This window comes from Drosophila sechellia, chromosome X (genome assembly GCF_004382195.2).
Source record: "Drosophila sechellia strain sech25 chromosome X, ASM438219v1, whole genome shotgun sequence".
NCBI lineage: Eukaryota > Metazoa > Arthropoda > Insecta > Diptera > Drosophilidae > Drosophila > Drosophila sechellia.
Window position 1 is genome coordinate 13,317,957 of NC_045954.1, and position 12,546 is coordinate 13,330,502.

Consider the following 12,546-nt stretch of genomic DNA (forward strand, 5'->3'; position numbering starts at 1 on the left):
ATATTTATTACACTGCCTAAAAGGAGCTTGATATATGAACTGATTCATTTAATCATACTGCATTTGTCAGTCACAAATTGATTGTCTACGATCGACAATCTCGAATTTGTGCGGCTTTTGAAAAATTTATCAACGTGGCTCCTCCTCGCATTCCTGCTTTACGAGTGACAAACGAAATATTGAAAAAATGACACATGAAATGCCGAGAATATTTTCCCCCTAATGAAATCAAATCAATCATGATTTTGAGGTTTGGGCCTCGGGAGCATTCCTTGCTATAAATACAAATTGGATAAAACTGCAGTGCGTGCCAAAAAATAAAGGGACTCGTCCCGAAAAAAAGCAAGAAAACAAAAAAAAAAAAAATACAGATCAGATTAAGACACTGGAATGTGAAACGTGGCCAACATGCTGTCGTCCTTTGGGTCCATTGAGGTTGGGAATTTCTGCAAGCTGGCTAAATAACAACAAAATCACTCGGTTGTCCTGGACAATCCTTGGCAGATGGAAAGCGGCAAAGCCATGGGCTGGGCACTAATTAAAGTGCGTCCCCCGGACCGCCCCTCCACCGAAGCCATCGCGCAGCATTCTGTTTGCCAGGGGAGAATTTCGAAATTTTACAAATTAATTTCGTGTTTGAAGCAAATTCGTAAACAAGTCTTAATGTGCACTAAAGCGTGTGTTCCCAAGGCCGTGGAGTGGGCGGCCACTGCCCAACCACCCATCTAATAATGTTGGGCGCCCGCCAGACATGAATTTAGCATTTATCTAGCGCCACTTGAACAACGTCGCACGACGACAATGAAGATGAAGATGGCGGCGCAAAATTTGTGGGTGGTGCCACAGCACAGTGGGTGGCTACGGCTGGTGGTGTCCTATGGGTGGTGTCCCCGTGGGTGTGTGTTGGTGGTGACCTGGCGGTGGGGTCGGGCTAATTTCAACGCCTCTTAAGCGCACAGTGGTTGCGGAGCCCAGCCCTCGAGTGCGCCCCAAAAGTCAAGGAGTGCCTGAAGTGGGACCAGCAAATAAAACTTTAACACTGCCGCGGGTGAGAATAGCTCAAGGTGAACTTTGGTCCTTGCCAATTGGAAAGTGTCACACAGTTGTTGAGGGGACTTAGGAAGATTTAGCTGGGCTTAGCCTACCCAACAGTAAGCTTTAAATTGTGCGATCCCAGCTTATAGCAAACTTAAGCGATTAGTGGGCAGCTCAATTTAAATATTTGTACATTATTTATTACATTATTTACAATCATCACGATTTTTATTAAATTATTATCTAGGATGAAAAATATTTCGAAAATACAACAATCTAACCCAACGATCTATCAGAAATATTCCATATAAAATATAGACGTGTGCTGTCTACCAAAACAAAGGAAGCTCGTAGAGTACTTTTTAATATAATTACCATTTTAATTAAAAGACATTAGAACTTCAAGCAAGTTACTGAAGATTCGCCACACGGTGCACTTAATTTGGGTTCCATGGGCATGTCAACAGATTCTTCGCTTGGCTTTCATGGGCAGTAATTGTTGTTGCCATTGTTACTTTATGTAGATGTTACGGGGCAGGTTTTTGCCATTTTGCCAGGGCCATGTTCGAATTTGTTTCAATTCCAAGGACACAGTCATCATCTCCTCGCCAGCGACACGTACGAGGCATGAAGTCATGGCATCCTGGAAAACCGATTTTTCGGGCAACGGGAGCTGCGGAGCTGGGGAGCTGGGTAGTCGCCTTTGGTGGCCAGTCAAGAGTGAAACAGCGCTGTTAATATAAAGTAGGTAATTGAGATGGAAAGCGGGGGAAAGCTACTGGCGGCCCTTTTCAAACGAACTTGTTCAAATTAATCAAGTACAGTGGACTTGGAGCGTGTTTCTATTTTCCTTTACCCTCGCCGCTGACTCAGCACTTTGGCTATAAAATCATGCGTGGCCGGCAGACAATGAATGCACATAAAAATAATAATTGGAATTGGAAATGAAAACAATTTTCATGGCACATGAGTCGGCGCAAAGCTCTCCAAGTAAGGCACTTTTCCCCCCGTGCCAACTGTTCACTGAGAAAACATACACTTTGGATTATTAAAAATGATTAATGAACCGAGGGAGTAAGCTTTCAAACAAATTAATAAATACTAATTAGTTTATATATCATACAAGGGTGAATAACTGTGTAATTATTTTGAAATCAATGTGGTATGTGGAAGAACTTTTCGCTGAGTGCTGCCTTGTTTGTCTCGGTCATAACTTTGGCTCCAATTGTGTGCAGGTGCTGGCCTCTGAACTTTGGCTCTTGCCAATTTTCTTTTGCCCATTGTTTGGCTATTTCTTTGGACCGCTGAGCAACCTTTGACCTTATCGACTCTCGGTCGGGCGCAATTATCACCCCAAATCGAGTGTGCTGCCAATTTCGAATGTGCTGCGCAGAGTCAGTGGAGTCCTTAATGCCCTTATCAGTGTCACCCACACGCTTTCGAACTCATCCCCGTCCTCATCCGCATCCGCATCCTTTGCATATGCATGAACTCCCAGGGGCGACCCACGCTGCGTATGCGTAATGTACGTATGCGTATGCGTAATGTGTCGCTCTGGTTTGTCGCCATTTTTGGCAAGTGGCCTGTCGTCAGTTGGCAACCTGGAGGAGGTCCTGGCCCGTATGCCGGAAAAACGATTAGGGAAAGGTTTAAAAAATCCAGTTCCTCTCGATCATATCCGGCATTTTCCGAGGCAGTGAAGTGGAAAAATGCTCCAACAGATTTGGTCCATAAATGGGTATCATGGCAACGATAAGAAGTGATTTTATTATTGTATTATTACCTCGTTAACATGATATTAATTGGATTTAAGTAATGGGGGTGTTGTAGAAAGTTATTATACATAGATAAGTGTCTAGAAATGTTAGCAAATGGCTTAGTTTTAAAGAGAAAGGATCTGATTGCGACGAGCACTTAAATTCTATACATAACATTTTTTATTAGTTTGCTTATTAAAGTAATTTGAAATGCCGCTTTCTTATGGCGATGTTTTATATTCCTGCAGAGGGTATTCAAATTCTTTGTTATGCTTATGCTCGTTTACATTTTTCGAGCCCGTAACTGGGCTAAAAACTGTTGCTCATATATAATTCCGAACTGCACCTAAGACAGACGACCCCTTAACCCCAGATGACCCCAGATGTCCAAAGCCGGGGTAGCAGCACAATACAAAAACGTAAGCAATAAAATGAATTTTTATGCCGCATTTTCGCAATGCAGGATAACACCCATACAAACACACACATATACACACACGTAGAGAGCAGGGCCGTCACCTCGACAAAAAATATGTGTATGTTACCTTTGGTAGAGCTCTTAACCCTACACACTCAGACCCCAGGATGCATTCCTGGAAACCAAAAGCGAAGCGAACACATTTACACATGTAAGTGCATAAAAAATGTTTATGAATTTCAGTTTATGGCGCGTAAAACACGCCAATAAATGTACCAAGGCATTAAAAATGCCTTTCCCCAATGGCCACGCCCCCTTTGGGGGGCCACTCGTTGGACTTTGCCGCACTAATAAACAATCAGAAATGGGCATAAAGTATGGGGAATCGGGCAGGAATGGCAAAACGGCAAACGACAGCGGGGAATTTCCCGCCTCTGTTTTTCCTCGCTTTTTGTCTTTCCCCCACTACCATTTTCCTCTTTTTTCCCCATTTTTTTTTTTTTGCTTTGCCAGAAGGTGTTAGTCGCCCCGCTGGCGCAGTTCTTGCGGCCAAACCCGCCGCCCCGCCCACCATTTTCTCCCCGCCTACCATGAATATTTATGCAAAAACACACACACACACCCGCACATTTGGACTTGTGTTGCTCTTTTCCTGTCAGTCTGCTGAAGTCCTGGATGTCCTGGCTGCTTGGTGTTTCCTTATTGTTGGCTGCGTTATGCCAAGTGTGCTCTAATGCACTTTACGACACTTTATGGCAGTTTTCCGGGGGGCAGAAATTATGGCAAATTGATGAGAATATACATATGTGACTTGGCTCCGCGCTGGTGCGAAAGTTTTTGTTGAAAGTACAATCGGAATTTTCATTTCAATATTTTGATTTTGGTTATATATACTCGAATTAGGTCGTTTAAGATATATAAATTGTATGCAACGGTAATACGATAGTATTTACTTAGAAATTTTATTCAATTTTAGGTTCAATCATGGCATAAGAGCTGCTTTCGTTTATTGAGGAAATTAGAGCCCGCAATAAAAATTCCACCGATTGCCAGGCCAAATCCTTTTGCAAATTCATTCGGAATTGAACCCTTTTCGTGCCCACAAACGACACCAGAAATTTGCGTCAAACGCACACTTTTCCCATGTTTTGCCCGTTTTTTTTTTTTTTTTGGCCTAATGAAAGTCCAGGGCAATGTCCCATTTTTGGCCATGATCCCTATACGGAATTTTAGCGCCCTTTTGTCTCGACGCCTCCATGCAAATCGTGTGGGCGGGGCAGCATTTTTCCCGCTTTCAAGTAGCCTCAGTTTTCCACCCATTATTTCCCCCCGTTCTTCCCCATTGTTGGATGGCATGTTTTTTCTGCGTTCTTTTTCTTCTTTCGAGTACTTAACGCCACGAGGAATCGCCTAAGACAACTGAAGCGCAAAAAATGCGAAAAACATGCAGAGAATAAAGTGGAAAATCGGGGGTAAAGAATGGCTAAATGGACGATTGGGTGGCGGGGCGTGTAATCAAAGCGTTTGGATATCAAAGATTCGGAAAGAACAAAGTTATGCATAAATTTTGGACGCCGTCGCGACGGGCGATTTGTGGAAATGCGGAAAAGCGGTGCCTCATCCAGAACCGCCAAAATCAATAAAGGAAACAAATTAGTTTCGTCTTAAAAGCAGCAGTACAGTATCAAAATAAAATTTCCAACAGTCTCGTGGACAAAATAATACCGCAAAACCAGGAAAAGTACACACTTAAGCCACATAAGACGGCACTGAGAATAAATGTGCGTACTTCGTGTTGTAAAGAGAGCAGAGAGAATTAAAGCCATTTATTTTCCAAATAGTTTTAATAACGTTATAAAAAATAGTACGCACGAGAAATTTTAAGTAATACATTTTTGATTGGTACTTCAGTTACGATAACAAAGCTTAAAAACACAGCGAGCTGAATTGAAGCCGTTTTAATTTTGATATTTACCGTGACTATTTTTTTTTTTTTTTGACAACTTTGCGTGTGTAAATAGGCGGGCCAAAGGACCCTCAGTGACATTGTTTGTTGTGGAGCCGCAGGACACGAACAGACACAAGAGCCTAATAATAGCCGCACATAAAATTTTATTAGCACGAGCGTAACAATTCAATTGGGTCATGCTTTATGGCGCCGCAGGGGCGGCAAGGGGGCGCTTTTTGGGGCTGCAATGCAACCCCCTTCCCACTCAAAAAAAAAAAAAAATGCCAGCACATTTGGGTCATCCAGGTGCAGTCGAAGGCCCGGAAAAATCGAAAAAATAAGCTGCACGTGTGCAGCGTGTGCTTTCTTTTTATGTTCTCCAAGATTTCACTTTCATCAAATGATGTCAGCGACAAAGGACGAAATTTGTCTCAAAAAGGATAGTTTCAAAGGAGCTTAGGTTCGAAAAACTTAAAAAAATAATTATCATTAATACAATGCAATAGCATTTCCAAAACAGCAGCTTAATGAAGAGAACAGTTTTTTGATATTTATTTTATGTTTTCAAAATAAACACAATGTAGCACTGAGCAAATTAATTAAGTTTTCAAATTCCATATCAGCACCCCCTTTAACATTTTTGATAATCCTTCACCAAATTCCAAACAAATTGCAATATATTTGTCTGCAATTTGCCAACACTTGATGGGATTATCATTTATTTTGGTGCTGACATTTCGCCAGCGGCGAAAACTCAATTTGGGGAAAAACTCATTTGTTGGCGCGACGAAAAGGGAGCGCAAAATTGTGTGAACAAACTCGAGCAATTGTCTTACACTCGCTCCAATTGGATTTCCGTTATGAAGCTTCTGGTACAGCAAGGGACAAGTTTATGAAACCATTGAATTAGGTAAAATTACATTTCAGCAAGAATTAATTTAACAATTACAGCATAACGAAGTGTATATTGCATAATATTTGTAATGTAAGTGCCATTACTTACATTTTTTTAGCTACTATTATTATGGTCATGACTGTGCCCATACTGTATCTTGTTCATGCTCTCGATCCGTGTCTTATCCTTGCCGTTCTTCTTCTTCGCTATATTTTACAGTTACGTGTGAGGGACTCTTACTGCGAGCGGAGCAGCAGAAAGAGAGGTTGCGAGCGGGCTAGAGCGAGACGGAGACTATAAGACTGAAGCTGGCAAACCTCACACAAAATGCGAAGAAGAGGAAGCACTTGCAGCGTACAACAACCACAGCAACGGCCACACAAACAGCAGCAGCAGCAGCAGCAAAATCAAAGGTTGATCCCCGGCCAACGCTGTTCGCTGCTAATGTTGCTAATTGTTGGCCAAGCAGTTTACGGTAAGTGCCACAACATAGCCAAAGGCATGCGTGATGGGGAAGGAAGAATGAAGTGCGTGTCTGCACTGGAAAAAAGTTCGAGCTACTCTCGAAATTAAGTGCAATATATGCAACGTACAAAAAACATTTAAATATTTACGAAATATTTATACTTCTTTTACATCATAATTGATAATTCTTTTATTCTTTATAAAACTAAATATTATGTTAAGTTATATTGAAAGTTTTAAATTTTCTGAGCATGCTAATATTTAGATGGGAATTAAATCTAATAAGCAAACCAAATTTTTTCTGCCAGTGTAATGTTGTAAGCATCTTCACACATGTGCAGTGTAACTTATATTGGGCGGGACATGGCAATTGCCCCGTTCTCTGACCTCATTAGACGTTCATTTGTTTGCTTATTTATGCGAATTCCTACGCACACACACACACACATGCATACGCACTCACATGGTCTGGGAGGCTGGAAGATATATCGGCTGTATGTTGGATCATCATCTATATGGCCATATGGCATTTGCGGTCCTTTGTGTTACCAATTCCGCACACAAGTCGAATGCATACATTTTCGCTTTTGTCCATAAAAATTCGAATCCTGAATGTACGAGCATGAAAAAATGTGAGTGTGTGTGAGAGTATGCCCCAAATTGTATGCTACACAAAGCCGCGCACAAAGATGATGTACGCATTTGTATGTATGCTGGGATGTACATATGCATATGTGTATGTGTTTGGGCCAGGGTAGAATTCTGTGTGTTCGCCTGCCTGTAATTAATTGACTCGAACTCGCACATTTTTCGCATCGAGCACAAAAACAAGTCGCAAACTTTTCGCCTAGACCGGCTTTTTTCCACTTTTGCACATACGTGTACATGTGCACATATATTTTGCAGTGCAGTCAAGGTCGTGTGAAAGGGACGACAGTTACGCGGCATTACCCTTACCCTTCTTTTCCATATATTTGTTTTTTTTTTTTGGATTTTGTTTGTCGCACATTTTTGTTGGAATATCCTCCATAATGTCATCCTATATACATATAGAGTTGGCTTGTACCTGCCAGCTTATTTACCAATATGCACAAGTGTGTCCTTTTTGTCGATTTGAGTTCGCTTAATTGGCCGATTTTTTTGTCTGCTTAACTTTTAGTGCCTTAACAATCGATAAAGGGCTCAAAGATTGGCGATTTCAATCGATTTGTCAGTGGATTTTCAGCGATTTATTTTGCAAAGCAAGTAGATGTGTAAACGATTATTCGAAATTGAAGTTTTTTAATAAAAAAAAACCCACATAAATTGGCCTGATATTTCTATTGAATAAAAATCCAACCAAATAAGCTTTAAAGCTGACTCGTAAAATGGTTAAATAATGAATTTCCAAAGTTCACTTGGAGAAAAACACGCTCAATTGTCCGGCCAAGATACCAGTGCCACGCCCCCTATTCGCTCGATATCCTTGTGTGGCACCGCAGATGCGTTTTCTCAACTAGAGTAATTGATTGACGCCAATGGTCGAGCATTTACCAGCTGTCCTGTGGTTTCTGGACTTTAGACTCGGTGCCCAGGACTGCAGACTTGGGCAGGGGCACATCCCTATCCTTTGATAGGGATTCATTTAATTGCCCAAGCTGTCTGGACGTCGTTGCAGGAACTTTGAGCTGACAGATTCGCCCACCTGTCCGGGTCCGGCAGAAGGACATTATTCGGCTTTTAGTAACTGAAGCTGCCAAGATGCCAACGGGGTCGTTTTTTTTTTGGTAGCACAAAAACACAGGGCAAAAAAGGTCAGCACAAACACAGAGACGAAGCCGCTTATAATTTTGCCTAATTCCTTTGCTCGCATAATAATTTGCATAACCCGGCCAAAAGGATGGATTCAGATTCCGATCAGGATGGTGGTGCCAAGGGAAGCGATAGGAGGCAGCTGTCGGCAGTCTATCGTAATTGTAAATTAATGCATGCAGAAAATGTTATCCCCACAAGATGGCGGCGACCGGAAGTCAGCTCTCGCATCACGCCCCCCCCCCCCCTCCCACACACACACACACACACACACACATATATAAGCACCAACCATATTGCGGCCTTTACGCCCAACGAGTCCAGAATAAAATGGAGTATATACTGCAGGGGTTAGACAGCCAAAAAGTTATGTTTTCAAAGTATATTTTAAGCTAAAGAAATGTAGAGTTTTTTATATTACCAATATTTATTGGAAAATGTATACTGCTTGATTGCTCGCAATCTAAATCAATATATTCAAGAATTGGAAAAAAGGAATCAACCGGTCTATGCTAATCAGAACGTCCTTTATCCAGTTTCTTGCTGTGCCACTGCCTTTTTCTTACATTTCGTTTATTTTACTTCGCTTCGCCAATAATTGAATAATTTTGACATGAAAAATGGCACAAAGGATGCGATGCGGCTGGGCAAATCGTTCGGTGGGAAGGGAGTGGGGATAAGGCCCAAATTTATCGGGACGAGGAAATTACCACACGTGGCAATCAAGCGGAAATATTCGGATATGGAATGTTTGCAACCAAATGCGAAAATCAAACGCAAAAAATACAAATAAACAAAATCCAGATCGAAATGTTGATAAAATGCCTGGCGAGTGTAGAATTTCCATTTGATTCCGGTAAATCGAGTAGTTGAATTTCCTACGTGTGTGTCCGTCTGCCTGCAAAAATGCTGTTGCTAGAGTGGCAATTGGGTTTGGGAATGAAAATTGGGGAATGGAGAGTGGGAATAGATCCTCCGGCTTGCCAGTGGGGATTGCCTTTATTTATTTGAAATTAGAAACTGCCAACTGTTCCCAAAAGTGGCCATTAATTAAGGGCTATGGCCGCCTGCCCGCTGTGGGGCAGCAGCTACTGGGGATTGCGTAATGACTGCAAAATGCTAACAAATAGCCAGTTGCCAGTTTTGAGTAGACATCTTAACGGGGGTGCCGACTGCAGGGGGGGGAGGGATTCACTGTCTGACTGAGTGGGACAAATGGGTACTGGATTTGTAAGTAATTGTCTCACCTTTTACCCGACACAAAGGACAATCAATTTGCGCGTCGGTAGCGAGCTTTTCCGTGTCATTTCCCAAATCAGCCAAAGAAATATGGTTCCAGGGATAAGCTTTCTTTTATTGCTGCGCTCAATTAATTTAAGGTGAGTCGGTGTGCAAATTGTATTTCTACACAATTCACTTCTCTTTAAATAGCTTATATTTGGTTATTTTATACATTACTTAGTTTTTGGATTTTGATTTTAAATAAGTCTGATAGTTTGTCCATCTTTTTTCTCTATGCGGGGATTTGGGACTCTTAGCTCGTGCTAAAATCTCACTTGCAAGTGTTTGTTAACTTAACACTTTTCTGTTCACTTTCTTGGCCAAATTTAGGAGATCAGGCCAATGTTTGTTTAAAAACCTTTTCATGCTCCTGTCACGGCCCGTCGCACTTGGCCATGTGCTCCGAATGTTAGTTGACCCAATTGTGGACTCAACGGCCTTGTTCCCCTGGGGAGCAAGTGAGACGGCCAGCTCACCCCTTCCCTCGCTCTCTCTCTCTTTCGCTTCCTGTCTTTTGCTGGGCAAGAACTTGCAGAAGTTGAGGGAATGAAATTGGTTTTGACTCGGGGCTGGGCTTTGGGCCTTATTCAACATTAGCTAATTTGTGTGCGCTTCCTTAGCGGGGATTCACATTTTTTTGTTGCCCTGCTTTTATTGCCTCTAATTTCTGCATCTTGCACTTGGCTCTTCCGCCGTTTTCCAGTGCCTTCTGCTTGTTTTGGCCATCCTGAATTGCCCTGAATTGTCCTGGCTGCTCCTGTTCCTGATCCTGCTGCTCCTGCTGCTGCTACGGTTGTCTTGACACTGATTTCAATTATAAATTTGTTTTTGTTTTGTCTGCTTGTCTCGTACCCATTTCCCATTTCCCTAACTTTCTCCGGTTCCTGTTGGGTTATTTCTTCACATTTTCCTTGCGTTTGGTGTCTTCAGTTTTTATTCTCTTCTTCTGTTTTTTTTTTTTTTGTCCGAGCTGCGATTGCTTTCTCAATTGGTTCCGCTGCTAGGAGCGTTTGTCTGGCTATCACTTTTAATCTAAGTTGGTAACAATGCTCCGGCCCCGAGCCACGCCTCCTTATTTGTCCACAGCCTTTCTGCCTTTCAGCCAGGATGTGAGCTCTGCTCGGTGTCCTTTTATTTCCCTTTCAAGAGCTACACGCTTATGTCTCTGACTTTGTGGTTTGGTAAACATACTGCACAAAATTATATTCTGCAAATATTTTCGCAAGCCGAATGAAAATGTTTGCATTACTTGCGAAAAGTTTCTGCGGATATAAAAAAAAAAAATACCAACAACAACAATATGGAAACTTGGAAACATTTATTTTTCGAAGTATTACTTTTAATACTACAAAAGAATACTTAAATAATGTTTAATTAAATTGTGCAACTATTTCGGACCAGTCACAAAAAAATAAACCCATGTGGCTTAAATTCCTTGTGTAAAACGTATATCCTTTGTTGTGCCACTTAGTTCATGTCTGTCCCTAATTTGCTGCTTTTGTCTTACATATTCTAGCTTTCTTTATTTTTTATTTTTTGCCCCAAAAGTTGTTGCTTGGGAAGAACCCTTCTCGGAATTTTCTTATATTTTTGAGCATTTCTTTTTTCCCGGTAATCCCAGCGTCTATTATTCCTGTCCAAAGCTTTTTATTTATCAATGTTGTTAAAACACGCTATGAATTTTAAAGGGCAAACGACCTTGATACGCTCGAATGTTGAATGGGAATGGAGAAAGTGTTTTAAAGAAACCAGATGAAGAATTGCTTGAATTGTTTGCTGAATACCGCGAGGGTTAGCGACCCCTTTTAAATACCAATGCAATTTACAAGAAACTATTCAGCCAAGTGTAACTTCGTTTTTATTACACTGCAAGCATTTTTCCACCAATAATCCCGGCGTTTCATCCATCTACCCCATTCGCATTCTCGATTTCCCGCAGCCAGGTGCGCGAGGTAAGCACCACCACCCAACTTCCCACAGATCTGAGTGAAAATGCAGTCAACCCTAATCAAATTTTCGCTGCAAATTGACAGTTTGCCTGCAGATTTTCATTTCGCGTTTTCATTCCACCCACTAAACACGCACTGAGGGGGGGAGGGGGGAATGGTGCGGGTGGCTTAGTTAGGGGGATGTAAGTGGGGTGGTGGGCGGTGTGGTTGCACGCCTCGGTTAAAAAGTTCCGTTCGTGCTCGGATTCCGCTGGCTATAATTTGCATACCGGGTATTTCAGAAGCTGAAGAGTGTGCATACATTAAATATTAATATTAGATGTCAGTTGTAGCTATTAGTATATAAGTAATAACATACAGATTATCTAATGTAAAAGAATTTTGCTACGTTTTAATTACTTAATTTAGTGCAAATAAATTCCCAAAGATATATAATCCCACGCATACCCAGCGCTTAATAGGTACATGATAGTCGAAGTACGCTGGCTTTTTGTTTCTTTTCATTTTCCCCGCCTTTTGTGCCTCTCATTTCGTTCCGCTTCTGGTTCGACGTGCGCCCCTGGCGCCCGAAAGGGGGTTTAAAATAACATCCCCCTTTATCGTCTGACATAGCCGCACGCTGATTTAATTTTAAATCTCTGTGCCCTCACTCAAAATTAAAACGACGTCAAGGCTCTGGGTTTCAGGTTACCAAAGATACGCCCGTTTCGCTGCGATATTACGTATACGTACTATATAGATCCGACGAGGAGGAAAAGGACGAGAGCAGTGGTGGTGGTGGGGAGGGGAGCGGAGATGGGTTGCCAGAGCCTTGCTCTCAATTTGCCTCTCGCAATCCAATTGTCGGGCATTTCATTTCAATTTAACAATTTTGAAATCCTTCCCATCAACGGAAGCGAGCTGCAAGTTGCCGTGGATGTTGCAAATTAATCTGCGGCATGTCGCTGCTTTAGTTAGTTGCGCTTGACATACTTATTGTCTCCGACTTCCGGTTCCTGCCGACTCCA

The 12,546-nt window shown here is 42.0% G+C and overlaps 1 protein-coding gene across 3 annotated transcripts in view; it reads left to right on the plus strand.

Annotated features, from left to right (window-relative positions):
- The window catches only part of LOC6618547, a 117,142-nt gene that overhangs the window by 67,501 nt on the left and 37,095 nt on the right, over positions 1-12,546 (plus strand). For all 3 annotated transcript variants that reach the window (XM_032725343.1, XM_032725341.1, XM_032725342.1), the window contains exon 3: positions 6,273-6,528. In XM_032725343.1, coding sequence (XP_032581234.1) covers positions 6,381-6,528 — 148 coding nt within the window. In that variant the 5' untranslated portion in view covers positions 6,273-6,380. The remainder of the gene's footprint in view (positions 1-6,272; positions 6,529-12,546) is intronic.